The sequence below is a fragment of the Petromyzon marinus genome, chromosome 34 (assembly GCF_048934315.1).
Source record: "Petromyzon marinus isolate PM22_M1 ecotype Great Lakes invasive population chromosome 34, UKy_Petmar_22M1.pri1.0, whole genome shotgun sequence".
Lineage (NCBI taxonomy): Eukaryota > Metazoa > Chordata > Hyperoartia > Petromyzontiformes > Petromyzontidae > Petromyzon > Petromyzon marinus.
In genome coordinates this window covers 5,755,724-5,775,568 of record NC_133700.1, presented here as the reverse complement: position 1 = coordinate 5,775,568, position 19,845 = coordinate 5,755,724, and the positions used below count along the sequence as shown (strand labels likewise).

Genomic DNA, 19,845 nt, shown 5'->3' with positions numbered 1-19,845 from the left:
GTCGTGTGAGCGGGGAGATGAGTTCGCTTGGATAGGTGTTTCTAGCGATTTCTGTCTTGTGCTGTGATCTCTAAATACCCTTGTTTTGAAGAGCCTCTGGGTGAAACCTGCAGCTATTATCAGATAGCCTCAACTGAATTGTGCGGTACCCCGTTCGTTACATAATAGTGCAGTTAGACTTTGCCTAGAACAGAATCGACGCGAAAGGCACTCAATAAAAAATCGGGAAGTGTAGCCTCACTCGAAAATTAGACGAGCTTGAAAGACAAATGCAGATCCGAGTCCAAATGAAGGCATGAGGCAGACAGAAGGAAGGGTTGTTGGTATCAATCGCACGTGTTTTTATGGGTTTGTCGTATTTTCACGTGTGTGTGTGGATACTGTGAGGAGCTGTGGCATAGTTGCCCATACAGTGTGCTTCACTGCTGGCGGCCTTGTTGTAATACATGGCCATGGATACCTTCAGTGGAGACTAGTATCTTAATCTGTCGCGTGCCTCTCTGAAGAGGAAGCTATATTATATTGCGCTAAGAGGAATTTTAGTCTTCGTCATAAAGCCGCTCACTACTGCTCCCTGTTGCGCGCGCACTCACCCCCCCCCCCACCTTCCACAACCCCCACCACCACCCACGTCACCCTGTCTCACTCAAATGAACTTAGCTTTTTAACCAGAGTTACCAAGTCTTGCAGGGAAAAGAAGCGGCACTCCTTTTCAAAAATACAAACCCAAAACAAGCCCGAACCTGTGCGTGGAGGACGGGCATGGGCAAAAGAGAAATGGGCGGGGCCTAAAGATGAGGGGGTGGGGCCTAAAGAGGAAGGTTCGGGGCTTAAAGAGGAAGAAGGGCAGGGTCTAAACAGGAAGAGGTGGGGCCTGAAGAGGAAGGGGCAATGCCTCGAGAGAAAGGCCAAATCAGTGACCTCGAATTAAATGAGGCTCAAAAAAACAAACTCGCCAACTCTAAAAACTATGACAGTGACTTTTAAAAATTAATATTCCAACTGCATATAGAGAAGTGTTTCAAGCATGACTCTACCTCTTGATTTCAACAAATGAAAGTATAGATTAAAATAAGTGCAGCAGGTAGCAAAAATGTTATTCTGCAGATGTGACTAAAGGCCAACTTGTAGGCCTTAAATGAGGACCTACTGTAATGTGCAAATATCAGTAGTGGAGGGACAAAAGTAGCCAGGGATAGTGCTGGCCACTCTAGTCCTTCAAATGCTGCACTTGCCTTTAGAGGTGCTTGCTTTATAACACTTGGCTTAATTCTTACAACTAGACTACTACCCCCCATTGCACATATGCAAAGACATAGATCCCCTGTGTAGCCTATACAACCTATTGGGGATGGTCCTGTTAGCGAGCACCTTTGAAGGCCACATGATATATGCAACAGCAGCAGTCGCCACTAAGTGGCGGTGACATCACCACAGCTCTTTTGCCAGGCTAGGTGCACTTTGAGGCCAGGTGAAGTGTCGAAGGCTCACTGACAGGAAGTCTCGGGACAGACCCAGGTGCCATGGGTTGACTTACGTGACTGACAAAAGTCAGACAACACACATACATACATACACAAATAGACATTGATCGACCTATACGAGCATACACAGCTACCCATCCAACCAAAAATAAACCCATCCCCTCCTCTCCATGCATCCAGCGGCACAATAAAGCTTCCATTTGGGTTGCGTTTCGTGGTTGAGAAAAGCGGTTGGTTTTGCAGGCAGGGTGGGTGGGTGGATGGGCAAGCGGGTGGGGACGCGGTGAGCCCACCAGCCCGAGACAGATTATGAAACCTCTCTTATCTCTGGCTGGCAGATGGCAGCCCCTAACGCGCCACGTCACAGCAGCACGCCGGCAAGCCCGGGCCTTTTGACAGCTTTTTAATTGTAACTCCATTCTGCGAGACACAGATACAGCTGTGGCATTCGCACACAACCCTTGTGCACCTACCTTCTCCCCTTCCCTCGGGTCTTTCATGATCACCACTGCCGTTACTACCACCCACCCCCTCCATTCCCCAGCGTGACTCCCCCCAACGTCCCCAAGAGAAGGCAGACATGTGGCAGAAAACGTGGATATTTTTAATATCAAGAAAATATTCAGGAGGGTCCTGCATTGGGATATTTGGCCATTTGTTTTTATTGTTTTCACTACAACTCAACGTGAGCCCGGTACAAAACGTCGATCACAGAACGTAGGGGGAACAGAAACTCCACAAACAACAACCCCCATTTCAACATGACAGGGCCCAAAGAAGGGGGGAAATTACTGCCCCACCCAGGTGGAGACCACGTGCATTTAGCCAGTCAAGAGTGGTGCTCTTGTTGTAATGTTCGGCTCACAGTCATAGGGGTCGACTCGGCTTTTCATTGATGATTGCCATCATTATTGTCTTCATCGTTGTCAGCATTATCATCGTCTACATCATCGTAATCATCGTCGATTTGGGCTGTGGCACCCGTGGGAGTTCCGTAAGGGACATCTCTTCACCTCGCCACTTGATGAGCTTAACGGAAATCTGAATTGGACCGTAATCATCGTGTCTTCACGGCCTACGTTGTAGACGCCACTACACGTCGCCTTCGCCTCTTTCCTTCTGCCGGATCCCCACCGACTGTTGCACAGTTGGCATCCATCTTCCCCAAGCTTTGCTCTTGCGTTCTAATCAGCACCATCGGCCTTCAGCACCATAACGACTTCTACAGCCGTCATCTCTACCGTACGGCTTTGTAACACGAGATAATATTTAACACGGACATTGCCACTGCCCGCTAGCACCTGCTATACAGTGACCCCTCAATGTTCATGGGGTATACGTTCCTGAAGAACAGCGCGAATGTTAATTCCGCGATTATTAATACTCAAAGCTTAGGAAGAAAATAGGGTTACGGGGCATGAACATATTACATTTTTACATTTTAACTGTATGTATGAATGAATACATATATGTCATGTTATTTTTGTGACATTTAACCTGCCTTTAATTTTGATGGGCGTAAACATATTTAAACGGGCAAATATCAATGAATGTGGTTGTTAAAGGAGAGCATTAGCGTGTAAATGGTGTGGCAGTCGGAGGCCGACTGAGCGGGAGAGCGGCGTCGCGTGGAGGTTACTCAATCCATGCCGCTCCCGCGCCTCGTGACTTCTTGTCGGGTGGCAGCGTGCTACGGGCGCAGATATCAAAAACACAACCTTGTGAATTTGAAATAGCCCTACAATCAATGTGTCGCGATTATGCGAAGCCGCGTTTATAAAACCCGTGATTATTTAGGGTGCGCTGGTACTGTGGCCAGATGTTAACTACTTCACCTGGTATACAGGAGGTTGTGGGTTCGATCCCGACCCTGACACCTGTATATTTCGAGTTTACATGTTCTCCATATGGTCGTGTGGATTTTTCTCCGGGTCCTTCGGTTTTTCCCTCCACAATTAGAAACACATGCTTTTGCAGTATTTAGCTGCTGTACATTTCCACACGATAAACCACTTCGTTGAGCTATCATTTGTGGGGCAGGTCGCTTCTTAAAAAGAGTTTGGTGGGTCTTGCCTGGTAATATAAAAAAAATGCATGCGTAGTTCAAATAGTTCATTTAGGTCTGTTCCCCTTGCTTGCTGATCTGTTGGTGCCACTTAAGTTGTCGTCGCTGAAACCTTCCATCCTCTATAACGCTTACGCGTCTTACACATTGCAACTCCTTTAGTCCAACCTCCTCTTGTTAAGTCGACGATGCCTCCTTCCCTCCATTTATTACAGATGTCCAGGCCGCTTACTTACCTTACTCTGCAGTGGAAATTCCTATCATTCCCCCGCGTGCGCCTACACTCGAAGGCCAAAAGCCCAGAAGCTTGTTTCACTATCGCTTTGTTACAGCTCTCTGACCCGTGCACTAAAACAGACATTGCTTCTGCCTGCTGTAATTGTCGATAAAACCCAAAAATGCGCTTCAATGCAAAACAAATACTCTCACCCACGCGTTGCCATATATTCATCAAAAATGAAACCTTTGCCAATTCACCTTGCGTGCATTGCCGCAAGTTGACACGTTTAGTGGAAAATTGCTCGCAATCCCTTCCCTGCTTTATTCTCGCTCCCAATTCATTGCGGTTACGTAAATGTTTGTTCACGCGAGTGATTGTGTGTTCCTCCAAAAAGCGAAAGCGTTGTGTTTGAAGATTGCTTTTTTTTGTAAACGTGTTCTATTTTCTCCATGGCTGCAGAGAAATAAATGTGATTTAAAAAAAAATGATTTGCCTAATAAACACAGTCACCAGCGAGTAGGGCAGCTACATTTTGCCGCTATATGTGTGTGCATCAGTGTTTCGTTTGTGCGTACCTGTGTGTGTCAATGTGCCCCCAATTGTTTGTTTATGAATGTGCACGCATTTGTGTGGTTGCATGTGCGTGCTTATTTTTATTATTTGGCGGTCGGGCGTGGCGTTGGCCACCCACCCACTTGTGTGCCTTGCCAGCCTTCATAGATGCTCACCAACATCACCTGCTCTAGAATTCTGCATACGCTATAAGGGGGTCTTTGTCTTGTGTATTTGTGTGCACCCGCATTTTGTTCTAAGTGCGTGCCTGCTCGTTTGTGGAGAGGTGTGGCGCAGAGTGGCTCCTATACTGCACTACAATAATATTGGTAGGAACCTCCTGGTTCCACCTGCCTACAGGGGATTATTGTGTCCGTCCGTCGGGCATCCAAAAATGGGAGGAGTGGGGCTGGGTGGAGAGGGGAGGGTGGGGAGGGAGGGGCTGGGTGGGGAGGGAGGGGCTGGGTGGGGAAGGTGGCCATGGCACACATGAGGGGGTGGGTGGCCACAACCACGTCCGGCCATCTTCACGACATTCTTCCTTCCACGTGGAGAATCAAAAACATGCGTTTTGAGTATGCAGCTGCTCGCAATCTCTACATTATAAGCCGCCAAGCACGCCCTCACAGTCGGGAATATTTGCGGAATACACCACGCCGCCGTTGACCCTGGCCATTGACCGAGCAGCCCAACGTTCCTACCAGCTCCCTCCGCAGGGATGCGTTAGGTACCTGTGTTCGATTTCTGCGTGATGCTCAACATCAATGGCGTGTGGCATCAGAATGCTCTCTGGGCATCCCTGAAAGAGGTACCTCCAGGGGTATGTGAAGAATTCGCACTGCCACTGGGGAGACAAAGGCAGCTGTCGTTACGTGGTGCTGGTTTTACCACCCACGCGTATGATGTGCTGGCTTTAATTGATGCTTCCTAACAGCGCCTGCTGTTGCAATCCCTCAGGCTAAATGGACGATCTTTGTTTCTGAGTGTTTTTGTGTGTGATCTATGCTTCGAGCAGCTTGTATGTGGCCAGATATAAGGGACTAAACTAAATGTGTGCAGCATAGACGTAAATTAGATGATCTGACGTTGTACAACAGAGCCTGTAGCTCAGTGTTGTTTTCAACTTCTAGTACCGGTAGTGTTGAGATTGGCCGCCGTGTTTGTTTTGATTGCGTTTTGATTGGCTGCTTGTGAATGATGCTGGTGGAGGGCAGCTGGTGGCAGCTGCCCTTCAGCAACGACAGAAGGCGAAGGGATGACTTGCATTCGCGTTAATGAATCTCAGCATGCGACGCACATGCCCAAGAATTGTTATGCAGCCAAAATAAGTTGTAGGATAATTTTACAATAGCCCGAAAAACTGATAAGGACTGAATTGAAATTACCGCTTGGATTTAATGTGCAAGGTAGAAGGCGAGGTCTTCTGTGGTTAATATACATATACACAAGATAAAGATCCCCCGTATAGCCTTAACAGACTGTTGGGGCAAGTGCTGTTAGCGAGCACCTTTGAAGGCAGACACAGCACACAATGGGGAAGGGGGGAGGTTTCCAATATCATGCCCGGCCACCTTGGTCTCCTCAGTACTGATGTTCACACTGCACCAGGTGCTCATTTGAGGCTGAGTCGATCTAGGCAAGTACCAGGACTGGTTCAGATATTTGTCACCGTTGTTGGCTGTGAGTGGGACTTGAACTCGGGTCGCCGTGTTTGTCGTGCATAGCGCTAACCAATGCGCCACCGCTCCCAACACACATAGACAACAACAGCTATTCACCATTAAGTGGCGGTGACGTCACCACTGGCGCTTGTGCCAGGTCCGGTGCACTTTGAAGCCACGTGAAGTGTCGAAGGCTCACTGACAGGAGGTCACGGGACAGACCCAGGTGCCATGGGTTGGCTGACTGAGATGACTGGCAGATGCACCAGCTGTGCCCCCTACTGTCGTTACACATAGACAAACAAAGACAAAGACCCCCCGTGAAGCCTCAACAGACTTTTGTGACAAGCCCTGTTAGCGAGCACTTATGTGGGCCGGCACGGTACAAGAGGGAGTGGGTGGTCAGCCCCACACTAAGCCACCTTTGTCTCCTGAGTGGCGATGTTTACACACTGCACCAGGTACTTATTTGAGGCTGAGTCAACCTAGGGGAGGCCCAGGACTGGTTCAGATAACCGTCACTGGTTTTGGCTGTAAGCAGAAATCGAACTCGGGTTGCCAGGTTTGTAGCGCAGCGCGATAACCACTACAATACCGCTTCCCCACTCAACAGCATATAGACACACACCCATACATCCCAGACCACGCCATGCACACACACACACACAGTCTTGACTCCACACTTGTGCGTCGTGATCATTTTGCGCGCGTGGCGAATGTCTTTCCCGAGTTACAGCGTCGTCGTTCTCTCGCGACCGTCGCCGCAGGGCCACCCATGCTGAGAATCAAATTATTTTTCCAGGCGAGAGAGGCGGCGTTTCTTGTTTTATTGTTATTACTATTATTATGCAGCTGCCAACAAAATGAAACACGCGTACGCACACCAACATGCACGTACGCGCACATCGACATGTACATACAAGTGAATAACGCATATACCTTTTCGTACGTGCTCTCTTCCTATGTACATGCGTACATACATACAAAGACAAAATCCCCCATGAGTCCTCAACGGACTTTTGTGGCAAGCCCTGTTAGCGAGCACCTATGTGGGCCAGCACGCTACAAGAGGGAGTAGGTGGTCAGCCCCGCACTAGGCCACCTTTGTCTCCTGAGTGGCGGTGTTTACACACTTCACCAGGTACTCATTTGAGGCTGATTCGACCTAAGGGAGGCCCAGAACCTGTTTCGATTATCATCTCCATTGTTGGCCGCGAGCATGACTTGTACTTGGGTCGCCGGGTTCGTAACGCAGCACGCTCAACGATGCATGCACACATACGCGCGCGCGCACATGCCGGTAAACCTACACACCAACCCGCTCATACCTACACACCCACACACACGGCTATTGGATGCAGAGTGTCCCACAGGGTTAATGTCTCATTTTGCTCCCTGCTGGGCCACTGTGTGGCCAATAGATCATCACTACGTTACTGGCGCTGGGAGAAAAAAAAAGAGTCAACGATTCCATCGACTTACCAAGAATCGTGTCTCTCTTTTTTTTGGAAGACACATTCATTGGTATTCAGCAATCCCTTGATTAGGTTAGGTCGCGATTCTTTTAGGCTTAACTTTATGTATGTTCAAATTCTTTCACACCTTACATCGTCAGCCGTACTAATCGAAGGTGCGAACAATGACATTAATGTTACAGTTTTCATGCGTATTGGAAAACATACGCCGGCTGGAGAAATCATATCGACCATGAGTGGGCTTGGGGCAGGACACGTCACTTGCAGCCGGCCGATGGTCACGACAAACAAGGGACTGAAACTTGAGAGCCCGGTGAGGGAACACGCCCAAGAGGACGTCCGCCGCGGAGACGAAGCGATGAAACCAGCCCGAGGTGGGCCCGGTCGTTTCAAACACCGTGGCAGCGACGGCGTGGAGAGGCTCCCTCGTTCGGCGGCCGAGAGAGAACGCGGCTCGAAATGCCCCGACCTTCAAAAGGGCCAACCGACGGCGTATTACCGAGCGTTAAATGGCAACAACAAAACTGCAGATTCCAGGAGCCATGCAATGGAACAACCTGTGGGGGGATTGTGAGAGCGGCGGCCCACACAGCACCATGCCGGTGTGCGCGGCAATTGCGTTTCCTTTTGCGTTGCGGGGGTGAGTGTTGTTTCGTCAAAACTCCTTGTCTCCATGACCCCGCTTACCTTGCTACCTTGCTCACTCAATCGCCCGTGGCCCTCGGAGAGCTAGAGGGCCCTGTTGCTGGCTTCGTCACCTCTCCCCTTCCTTCCCCTCCTCTTCCCTCCCCCCTCACCAAGCTCCCCCGGTGTAATTGCGATTCCATTTTTGCGTATGGCGGCAGCAATATGTTCGGGTGCTTGATGCTAATGTCCAGGTCTGCTGGTCGTGATGAGAGGGCTTCACGGGAGAGTTTGTGGAGTTGTGCTACTACCGGTACCCAGACTACATTGGTTAAGTTTACTCGCAATAGCTTGGCCACAATCGCACTACTGTGGCTTGTCTTGAATCCATCTCTATAGGTCTCTATGTGTCTCTATGGGTCTCTATGTATCTCTTGAGTTCCTCTATTTCCATGTCTTTACGAGTTTACTATACGGTCCATAGTTTGGGTTGCATGGCCACAATCGCTTGTCTTTAATTTTATATTCATGAAGGAGTTGTATGCAAGAGCCTGTTGATGTTCTGATGCGGTTGATGGTTACACCACTGGTGTCTTCGAGGAGGAATGTCAAAACCAGGAGGTGTGCGATGTTTGGGTCTCGAAAGAGGTGTTTATATAATTGTGATGATTGCTTTCAAGGGCTGCTTCTATTCTTCCACTGTGTATCCCGCACTCCGCACGTTACTTGTGCACAGCTGTGTGAATGAGCTGTGCTCTATGTGCACACCTTACAACAACAGCCATCATTCATCACGAAGCAACGGCGACGTCAGCACAGCACGTGTGCCAGGCTAGGTGTACTTTAAGGTCACGTGAAGTGTTGAAGGCCCACTGGCAGGAGGTCACAAAGGGACCAACCCACGTGTTGTGTTTTAACTCACTGAGATGATTGCCAGATGCACCAACTGTTCATAGGTACACACCATTTACACACAAAGACAAATATCCCCCATATAGCCTCAACCGACTTTTGGGGCAAGTGCTGTTAGCGAGCACCTGTAAAGGATGATATGGCGCATGAAGGGGTGGTGTGGCCAACACCACGCCCAACCGCCTTAGTCTACCAAATGGCAATGTTTACACATCGCACCAGGTACTCATTTGAGGCTGAGTCGACCTAGGAGAAGCTCAGGACTGGTTCAGATATTCGCCACTAATATTGGTCATGCATTGGAATCAAACTCTGTTGGCTGGGTCCATTGCGCAGCACTAACCACTGCACCACCGCTCCCCACGTGTGCACACTCGTCCTTGCGCATACAAACACACGCACATTTTTACGTGCACGTGCACGCGGAAAAGAATGAAGTGACAAGTATCTTTCGATTTAGCATCTTCGACTCTCAGGGGCAAGTGCTGTTAGCGAGCAGCTGCTAAGGCATGGCACCCACTGACAGGCACTGTTTGTCTCTTGTCTGTGCAGGGTGAACCTGGAGCTTGAGTTGGTGCAGAGAGGGGGGAACCTGCTGAGTACCGGAGCCACGGGCAGCCCTCGACGTTCCTGCTTCAGTGAGTGACTGGGGATATCATCGCTCACGGGATGTCATACACACGGGATGTCGCATGCATGGAATAGCGTAGACTTGGGGTGTCGTGCATGGGATGTCTTACGTATAGGATGTCTTTCACATGAGATTTCATACATTGGTAATCAAAAAGCATGAGATAGCACGCATGGCATGTCACGCATGGGATATTACACGTAGGGTATCACACATGGGATATTTTGCATATGATATATATTGGATATCACATGTGGGATATCACATGTGGGATATCACATGTGGGATGTATTATGTTAAACTTCTTTCGCACCATATAAAGCCAACTGTGCTAATCAGAGGTGAAGGATCAGAACCAGTTTAAATATCCTCCACTGTTACTGTTGTGAGCGAGAATCGAACTCGGGTTGCACGGTTCGTAGTGCAGCACGCGAACCACTACACCACCGCTCAACAGACTGTCGGGGCAAGTGCTGTTAGCGAGCACTTATGAAGGCCAGCATGGCACACGAGGGGGTGGGTGGCCAGCACCACGCCCAGCCCCCTTTGGATCTCCAGTGGCGATGTTTTTGCACCGCACCAGGTACTCATTTGAGGCTGATTCAACCTCGGAGAGACCCAGCACCGATTGAGATAATCATTACTGGTGTTGACCGTGAGCGGAATTCTAACTCGGATCGCCGGGTTCGTGGCACGGTGCTCTAACCGCGACAGTACCGCTGCCCAAAGACAAAGATCCCCTTAATAGCCTCAACAGACTGTTGAGGAAAGTGCTGTTCGCGAGCACCGATGAAGGCCGGAACAGCACACGAGGGGGTGGGTGGCCAGCACCACGCCTGGCCGCTTTTTGTGTCCCCCAGTGGCGATGTTTTCACACCGCACTAGGTACTCATTTGCGGCTGAGTCGACCTAGGGGAGCCCCAAACATGTTCAGATAATCGTCATTGGTGTTGGTCATGAGCGGGAATCGATCTCGGGTCGCTGGGTTTGTAGCGCAGCGCGCTAACCGCTACAGTGCACTGCCCAGACAGGATATCGCACACGGGCCCTAAATGAGGTATCACAGGAAGGTCGCATTCACAGGATAACGTGCGTACGGCGGTGTCACTTACGTGATGCCACATGCGAGATTTTCACAGACGCAACATTTTTGCGTGAAATGTAAAATTTAATAACCGTTTCCGCACCCCAGTCGTCGTTGGCAAAATCGATCGTGAATTTCAACGAGCTCTCACCTGTTTAAATAAAGGACACTCAATCAATGCTTAATAATCACAAAGCACCTTCTGCACCAACAGTAGCTCACAACGTGCTTTCTAAGCACCCAGTGCCGTGCATTTTGAGCGAGCGGAATCGATTAGAATGTGAGTAGGTTACTTCTTGAAATATTAAACACTGTCACCATTATCATCACTGCCATCAACATCATCACCACCATCAGCGTGATAATAGTTGTAAGCATCGTTGTCACTGTCTCACTGCTGTCACCATCATTTCACCATCATCAGTATCATTGTCACCCTTGTAATCATGATCATCATGCTCACTATCAACATTATAATTTTCATGATCGTCACAGTGATTATTATCATCATAACCATCATCATAACAATCATCATCACCACCATCAATTACCATGACCTTTATTATCATCTCACCATCACCACCATTATTACCATCACACGTTAAGCTCACCCAATAGCCAATTTTACCAATATTATCGTAACCATATAATTATCACCATCATCTAACCATCATTGTTATCTCTTCTTAACAGCATCAACTTTGTCGTTATCACGATTATAATCACCACCAGCAGAATCACCACTATCATTACTGTTATCGTTTCAAGGTCATCATAAACATCATCATTATCACATTATCATCATCATCGTCATTCATAAGTCCGGGGACAGTAAATATATTGCTTGGTGCAGGGAAGACAGCAGATAATGTTGTCAATTAACTATAGTCACGACCTCATCATAGGAACATGGTTTTTATACCAGTTGCTAGTGAACCTACAGTGATGATTGATGAATTAGTCCCGGTCATAGCAAAATGGTGCTCAAAGCTAGACTGGTTCCCATCATATAAATGTAAAATGTCCCTGCCTTCATCCAGCAGTGGATTGACAAAGGGCTGTGATTCAAGGTCAAGAGCCCATATTGACCATTGCCATTCATGGCAGCACACTTCGCTATCACTCGCTTCCTTCTCTTAAATCCCACAAGTGTTGCACAGGTGACACACCAGACCTTTGAAGTCTAATCATGAGATCTAATCGCCACCGTCTGACTTCAACTCTTCCCCCTTTGTCGCTGACCTCTTGGTGCCACTCCAACGCCTTTCTCGGTAACCTGCTCCTTTCCATCCTGCACACATCTCCCACCAAATCGCAACCTTCCCCATCCTCCCTACCACGTCTGCAAATTCCGTTCTCGCGGTGCAGGTGTTTTGCAATAGAACGCAGCACGAAGGCAACGAAGGCGCCATTAGTATTCTTTAGAATTCGTTCGCAAAATCGCTTGGCCGACCGCCCGCCAATCCCTCCTGATCCAGGCACCGATGCAATGCACGGTGACGTGAAATCAGCGCGGAATAACAAGCGCGACCCGTTTGTCCTTCCTCCCTTGCCCTTCACCACCCTACCGCCCTTTGTTCCGGATTTTCCAGCACGCCACCTAATCTGGGCTCTGATTGCCTTTTTTGCGCGCGCGCGATATAGTCTTTTTCTTTCGCACTCTCTCTTTTGTTCGTCATCGCGCTCCATTGTTGCTGTTGTTATTGCGATTAACCTTTAGGGAGAGAGCGTGGTGAGGCGGGGGGGGGCGGGAGAGAGAAGAGTGGGGGGGGGAACGGTGAAGTGAGCAGGGTGCTGGTGTAGCGATCGCGTGTTCATTTCTCCGCCGGTCTTTGTTCGCGATCATTCGCTCAACTCAACCCCGCTGACTTTCGCTCGCGGTTGAGTGGCGACTGTAGCGGAGTGATTTTACAAAATCATTACGTGCCGTTTTGGCGGATGGTCACTTAATAATGAAATAAATACACGAGCATCGGAGGCACCTGTGTCTTTGCCAAAATGTCAGACCCGTCTTATACCTGCGCTTTCTGAACCAAAGTGTTTTCACCAGAGCAGAGCGTTGGTTTAAAAGAGGGATAAACCCTGGACCTGTTTAGACCGAGGATCATCAGCAGGGTGTGTCTCATTAAACCGATGCCACTTATTTTCCTGCCGTTAGAGGCAAGAGTCATTTGTGTGCATTTGTCGGTTAACTAGGTTTTTTGCTTAATTTTTTGGTTAGAACACATGACTCATAGGTGGTAGGTCACATGGTAAAATCCCAGTTTGAGATCAACTTAAGCCCTTTATTAATCCGAACACAGGTTAGTCAACGGTGGTTGTTCTGTGGAGACTGGCCCTTGTCACAGTGATGTCGACTTACCCCCACCCGCACAGCACCCAACGAAGATACGGGCACCCCACGCATGCCAAAAACAACAATATACCGATTGTATAAGTGTATCGGGCGATTGACACGCGGAGCGTGAAGGAGTACCGTCTTGGGTAGAGGGAGAGAAGCGAATTGAAGGAGTGACTCCTGCCGAGGCCGTCAGCTTACGTGGCAACGGTGGGTTCTGTCACCCGCGCGAGTTCCAGAAGGGATGTTTAGTCTCCCCGTGGCGTGACCCCTACATAGCGCAATTTTGTTAACGATCGGTTATAAAATCCCCCCCCACCCCCAAAAATAGATTTTTAACACAATGACTAAATCACAAGCGAACAGTTTTTTTTTATATATATTAGATACACCCACGACTATTTCCATTGTGGCAGCATGTTCCCAGCAACGTAATAACCAAGTGGCTCAGTCCGTCTTCGGCGAATGCTCAGAATGCAAGGTGACAGAGCACACGGGCTGCCGTGCACCCATTGCCTGGGGCAGCTGTTTCGGCAAAGAATTGACTGCAGAGGAAGGATGGTCTTGGCGACCCGCTTTGTGATCTCGCGCGCGGTCCCTTCTGAACGAGCTGCAGGGGAGGAATGATGATGAGCACAAGCGCGCGTGCGTTTTTTTTTAAGCACGTGTTTGTATATTTGTCTTTGCGTGTATGTATTGTTGAACTTCTTTTGCACCGTGCGTAGCCAACCGTGCTCATCGGAGGTGCGGGGTGTGTGTATGTATATGTGTGTGTATATATATGTGTGTGTATATATACATACACACACTGGCCTGCCTACGAGCCATCCTGGGTGTAACCAGGCTGGATTGTGTGAGGAGCTCACAAATCCTTGAAAGATCTGGGCAAGGTCCCATCGGTGAGCTCCTCCGGCAGGCAAGGCTGCGTTGGCTGGGTCATGTAGCCCACATGCCCAGCCACCGCATGTTGAAACAGCTTTTGTTCGGCCGGATCGAGCTGGCTAAGCGGGCGCGGCATGGGCTAGAGAAAAGATGGAGTGATGTGGTATAGGAGGACGTGGAGCTGAGTGGACTTGCTGATGACTGGTACCAGCGGTGTCAAGATCGGCCTCTGTGGAGGAGGCTCGTGAAGGACGCTACTGGGCAGTTGGAGGCAGTCGCCCTCCAACAACAACAGAGGGCGGAGGAGCGACGCTCACAACAACGAGCGGAGCGCCGGGTGGCTGAAGCACAGCAGGTTGGCACAGTAGGGGGCACAGGTGGTGCATCAGCCAGTCATCTCAGTCAGTCGACCCGTGGCACCTGGGTCTGCCCCGTGACCTCCTGCCAGCGGGTGTTCGACACTTCACGTGGCCTCAAGGTGCACATGGCCTGGCACAAGCGTCGTGGTGACGTCAAAGCCACTTAGTGGCGAATGGCGGTTGTTGTTGTTGATATACATACATGGAGAGGGGTAGTGCAGCTGTTAGTGTGCTGTGCTACAAACCCAGCAACCCGGGTTCGATTCCCGCTCACGGCCAACACCAGTGACGATTATCTGAACCGGTCCTGGGCCTCCCCTAGGTCGGCTCAGCCTCAAATGAGTACCTGGTGCGGTGTGTAAACATCGCACGAGGTTGTTTTTTTTCACAGCAGAATCAGAATCCAAATATTTATTTATACTGGAAGAATCCGATGATCTACACAGCTCTTTTTTTAACGGATTTCCAGTATTCACAGAAACCTGAGCCGTGTCGCCGACATCACGCGTTCATCGTTGAATTGTGCAATCGTGGATTCATTAACTTCCACCCATGGCCCTGCATGGCCGCGAGCCAGATTGGGGTGTCTTATAAGGCGAGAGAGTTTCACGGTTTTGGTTCTGGCTTGGTTCTGCCAGTAGCCCCCCACCCCCCCCCCCCGGCTCAGATGTTCCAGTGGGAAATGGGTACTGATGTGCCACTACGGTCGGCAAATAATATAAACTAAACTACATAGCTCTTTTTTCAGAAGCGACCTGGCCATCACAAATGATATATCAACGAAGTGGCTTATCATCATGTGGAAATGTATAGCAGCCAAATACTCCAAACGCACGTTGATTCTAAATGTGGAGGGAAAAACCCGGAGAAAAATTTACGCGACCACCGGGAGAACATACAAACTCCAAAAATACAGGCGTCAGGGTCAGGATCGAACCCGCAACCTCCCGCATACCAGGCGAGGTAGTTAATATCTCACCACCGTGGCACAGGTTGAGCATGTGCGGTGGTCACCGCATCCAACCCCCACCCGCAGCTCACACGGCGTGTGCCATTTGAGCCGTAATAGTCGCTCACTAACAGCGCTCGCCCCCACCATGGCGAGGCACCACTTATCCCCCCCCCACCTCCCCCCCCCCCCCATCCATTTACCGAGCAGAGTCGCACTTTTGCGAGCGCAGCCTTTTAAAAGTGTCTGGCTGTGCACACCGCTGCTGGCGGGAGGGCAACTCTTAAAGCTGACAGGCTGCTATTTTGAGAGGAAATCGCTCGTCAGATTAAGCGTCAATCCCTTTTATGTCCATCCCCCCTCCCACCCACTTGTTCCCGCCACACTTTTCCTCCGCCGTCAGAAGAATAATTTTTTTTCCTGGGCGGAGAATTCAGCGCGCGTGAAAATCGTTATAGGCAGTGTTTTTGCGTTGGTGAGCCAGGAGGTGGCCGGGTGGATCAAGGAGGCTGACTTGTAATGGCTGTGTCGAAGCCACCAAGTCATCAGAGCTCAGTCCAAATCCCGATGCTCGCACCCACCCACTCACCTACCTACGCGAAGTCATTTCCATTTGTACGTGTAGATGCGCTGTTCTTTGTCTCTAAACTGTAGTTGAGTTTTCTCTCGGCAAGAGCGGAGAATTCCTCCTCCGCGTTCTGAGACCGGAGGGTAAATACGCAGCAACACTCGTCCCACGATGATCAGCTGATGCTACATTACTAAAACGATTTTAACTACTATTTTTATTTTACCAGGTAAGGCCCACTGAGCTATATAGCTCTTTTTCAAAAGCCCACAAATGATTGCTCAACTAAGTGATTTGTCACTTGGAAGTTTATAGCAGCCAAATACTCTCAACGCATGTTTCTAAATGCGGATGGGAAAACCGGAGGACCCGGAGAAAAATCCGCACGGCCACGGAGAGAGAGAGAGATATGCAAACTCCAAATATACAGGTGTTCGGGTTGGGATTGAACCCACAAGCTCCTGCATACTAGGCGACGTAGTTAACATCTCGCCATTATCTTTGAGGACAAGGGTCAGAACGGTGAAATTTCACGGGCGGCAGCGAATGCGGGACAAGAGGAGAGTTCAGGCGACGCTTGTGCTCTTCTCTCTTGGCGCTCCTCGCCTGCCCGCCCACCCACCCTCCCACCCTCCCACTCGCCCTCCCTTGTGCCGCGATTACCATCGGCAACATCGCGGCTGGCAATTACCGCCGCCAAATAAAGCACAGACAAAATTGCCCGCGTCCGCGCACCCTCGCTCGGCCGTTCCCCTACCTTCCACCATCAGCCCTTCCATTTCAAAACAATCAGTCCATCGTGCTGAGAACGCGCATTAATTTTTATTTCTCCGTCCCCTCCTCACCACCCAAATTCCTATTCCCTTCCCGGTTTGTTACCCTTTTTTTTTTTTGCGGTTGTGATGTTTGAAGAGGCCGGGTGTTTCGGAGGGCGGTGACGCCGTCATTTGTATGGAAATTTCCGTCGGGAGTGGATGGCTGCATTTGATCATCTCTAAACGAGAAACAAAAGAAGCCATTTCGACGAAATAGACCAACGGAGTAATGCGGAGCCTTTGCCGGGTCTGTCCGATAAGCGTGCCCGCATCACAAACCGTCAGCAACGCGACATTGACCGGCTCTCGCGACATGCTTTCAATTAAGTTTAAAAAGTTTAAAAAAACGTGTAGAGAAAATTTTTACATTTTCATTGTCATCAGCAGCTGCAGCTGTGATCAATCCACTATTGGATGAAGGCCCCCCCCCCCCAAGCCGCGACCAACCCTTATGATCCTGAGATAGAACAATCCAGCCAGCACCTGCACATGAACTGATATCGTCGTTCCAACTCCTCCATGGACGTCCTCTCGGTCTTTCAATTCCTTGGCTGCTGCACCATTATTTAACGTTTTCATCGTTCGTTATTTTTTGCTCTCCAAGGCTTCGGTGTTTCGATAATATAAATACATGGTATGAAAATCCTATTCAATAACCGGCTTGCCTCTCCTGCTTGGTCAGCCTCAAACCTGGCCCATGATTCGATTCTCCGCCTATTTTTCATCCCACAAAACGGATGACGCGATGCCCGAAAGCGCACAGCAAGCACGTCATAGGAAAATGCTTATCAAAAGCACGTAAGATGCAGCATTCGTAATACAACGAATGGTATCAGATAAGTCTGCACACTGCGATTGAAGATGTAATGACCGGTAAATGGGAGCATGAAAGCGCCAAAATAGGAAGTTGATTGCTGAAATTGCGAACAAATAATTTTGTGGAGCCGTGTTGACTGCGGCGCACAAGCACGTATAACAAAACAACTCAACAAATGTGCCAATAACACTGCCTTAATAGGAAATATACTAGGCAGTCAACGGCCCTTCTTTATAGCATATAATACATACGTAGAGAGGCCGCTCCATGTATGTGCGTTCTATGTATGTGCTGTGAAGAAGGGCCATTGCCTGAAACGTCGCCCATTGTACATTTTTCCCATTTAAAGCCACACGGCATTATTGATGAATGAGTTGAGTGTTCTGCTCAGTTGCAAACGGGAGCGAAATGAAAGCATAGTGCATGACAGAGATGCTCGTAACAACTGATAGGAGGAGGAATTATATCTTTGTGCTTATAGGGGTAAAAAAAAAACAGTTTCAAATAACGCAGGAAACAAGTCGTGATTGCCTGCATAGACATGAGATGAATTTATAAGTGAGTGCATGTGGGAGCGCGCTGAGTGCATTCATCCCAATGGTGATGGGCTCTGGAAGGAGGGGAGGTGTGGAGGCACAAACTGCACCGGTCACGGTGTCCTACCCAACCTTGATCTTGTGTGATTGCGCGTGTCGATATGTGGTGCGCTACGAACTCCGCGAAAGGAGTTTGAGTCCTGCTCACGGCCAATATAAGTGGCGAATATATGAGCCGGTTATGGGCCTTCTCTAGGTCGACACAGCCCTAAAATGAGTACCTGGTGCGGTGTGTGAACATCAATACTGTGGCCAGAAAGGCAGCCGGGGGTGCTGCCGGCCATCCTACCCCCCTCGTGCGTCGTGCCGACCTTAATAGGTGCTCGCTAACACCACTTTCCCTAGCAGTCTGTTAAGGCTATACGGGGGATCTTTGTCTTTGTCTCTACAGGTCAGCTGTTCAACGTGTTGGCTCTGGGCATTCACTGCTATCGCATCGACGCTGCCTTCAACCCCTGGAGTCGCCTTACTCACGTGGTGGGACCTGACCACCGGTGAGCAAAGCGCGCATATGTCTGTCCGCGTGTGTGTACACGGGCACGTGTGAACGCGTGTGAACGCGCGTATTCGCACGCGTGATCAGAGCATGTCCGAGCGTAGTCGGGAGCAGTGGCGCAGCGGTTAATGCACTGCGCTCTGAGCCCGGCCACCTGAGTTGGATTCCCTCTCGTGGCCAATAACAGTGGCGAATTAATTAACTAGCCTGGAGCCTTCCCCGAGGTTGGCTCGCCCTTAAATAAGTACCTGATGTGCTTTGTAAACAGCATCACTCGGGAGACAAAGGCGGCCAGGCATGGTGTTGGCCACCTTACCCCCCTCATGTGCCGTGCCGGCCTTCATGAGATTCTTGCTGACAGCACTTTCCCCAAACAGTCTGCTAAAGGCTATATGGGGGACCTTTGTCTTTTCAGAGGGCATGTTTAGATGCACACATTCGTTGATAGCACTGTGTGGCCTTAACAAGCAATGAAATATAATAGGTGACGTTTCAGGCAATGGCCCTTCTTCAGAGGACATAGAGAGGCCATCGAGGTGGAGTCACTCTCGTCTCTCTGGCCTCTCCATACGCTCTGAAGGAGGGGCATCACCCAAAACGTCGCCTGTTTTATATATATTTTAAGACAACATTGTTGACGGTTGTGTTGAGTGTTTTTTTTTTTGTTATTTGCGCCACTTGCAAAGCAACAGCATCACCGAAAAATATATTTAAGTACGTGGATGCATTATGTTCGTTTACGAGCACCACCACTCGCGCCCCGGCACCAGCCACCTCTCTCCCCCCCCTGCCCCTCGAACCGCTCAGCCGCTTGCAAAACAAAATCGGTGCCAAAGCCCGCTGTCCGTACAAAACCGCACGCTCGATATTTTCCGGGGGGCGCTTAATGGCAACACCTGCGCGTGCTGGGGAGTCCTCCTTTGAAGCCGCACACATGCTGTGAATTGTGGACAAGATGGGAAGAGAGACAGAGAAAGAGAAGAGCGAAGAGAGCCACATTAGCTCCATCAAGTGCCAGGTGCCTTGTATCCACGGCAGGGTTTGAGAGTGTGTGATTGTGTGATTGCACCTCCTCCTAGCTGCCCCCGCTCTCTTCTTCGTCATTTCTCATACTCCGAGGGTTTTGCCTCCGTAAAACCCGGGTGTCGTCATTATTGCCTTGGCTTTGTTGTTCGTGTCTTGCAGTGTGCGTGTGTACACGTGTCCGTACGTGCGTGTGTGGGGAGCGGTAGTGTAGCGGTTAGCGCGCTACGCTTACGAACCCGGTGACCCGGGTTCGATCACGGCCAACACCACTGACGATTATCTGAACGGGTC

The 19,845-nt window shown here is 49.7% G+C and overlaps 1 protein-coding gene across 9 annotated transcripts in view; it reads left to right on the top strand.

Moving 5' to 3' along the window:
- Window positions 1-19,845, top strand: part of UBR3 (ubiquitin protein ligase E3 component n-recognin 3) — a 158,510-nt gene that overhangs the window by 117,950 nt on the left and 20,715 nt on the right. For all 9 annotated transcript variants that reach the window (XM_076071656.1, XM_076071662.1, XM_076071655.1 and 6 more), the window contains 2 exons: window positions 9,546-9,631; window positions 18,424-18,526. In XM_076071656.1, coding sequence (XP_075927771.1) covers window positions 9,546-9,631; window positions 18,424-18,526 — 189 coding nt within the window. The remainder of the gene's footprint in view (window positions 1-9,545; window positions 9,632-18,423; window positions 18,527-19,845) is intronic.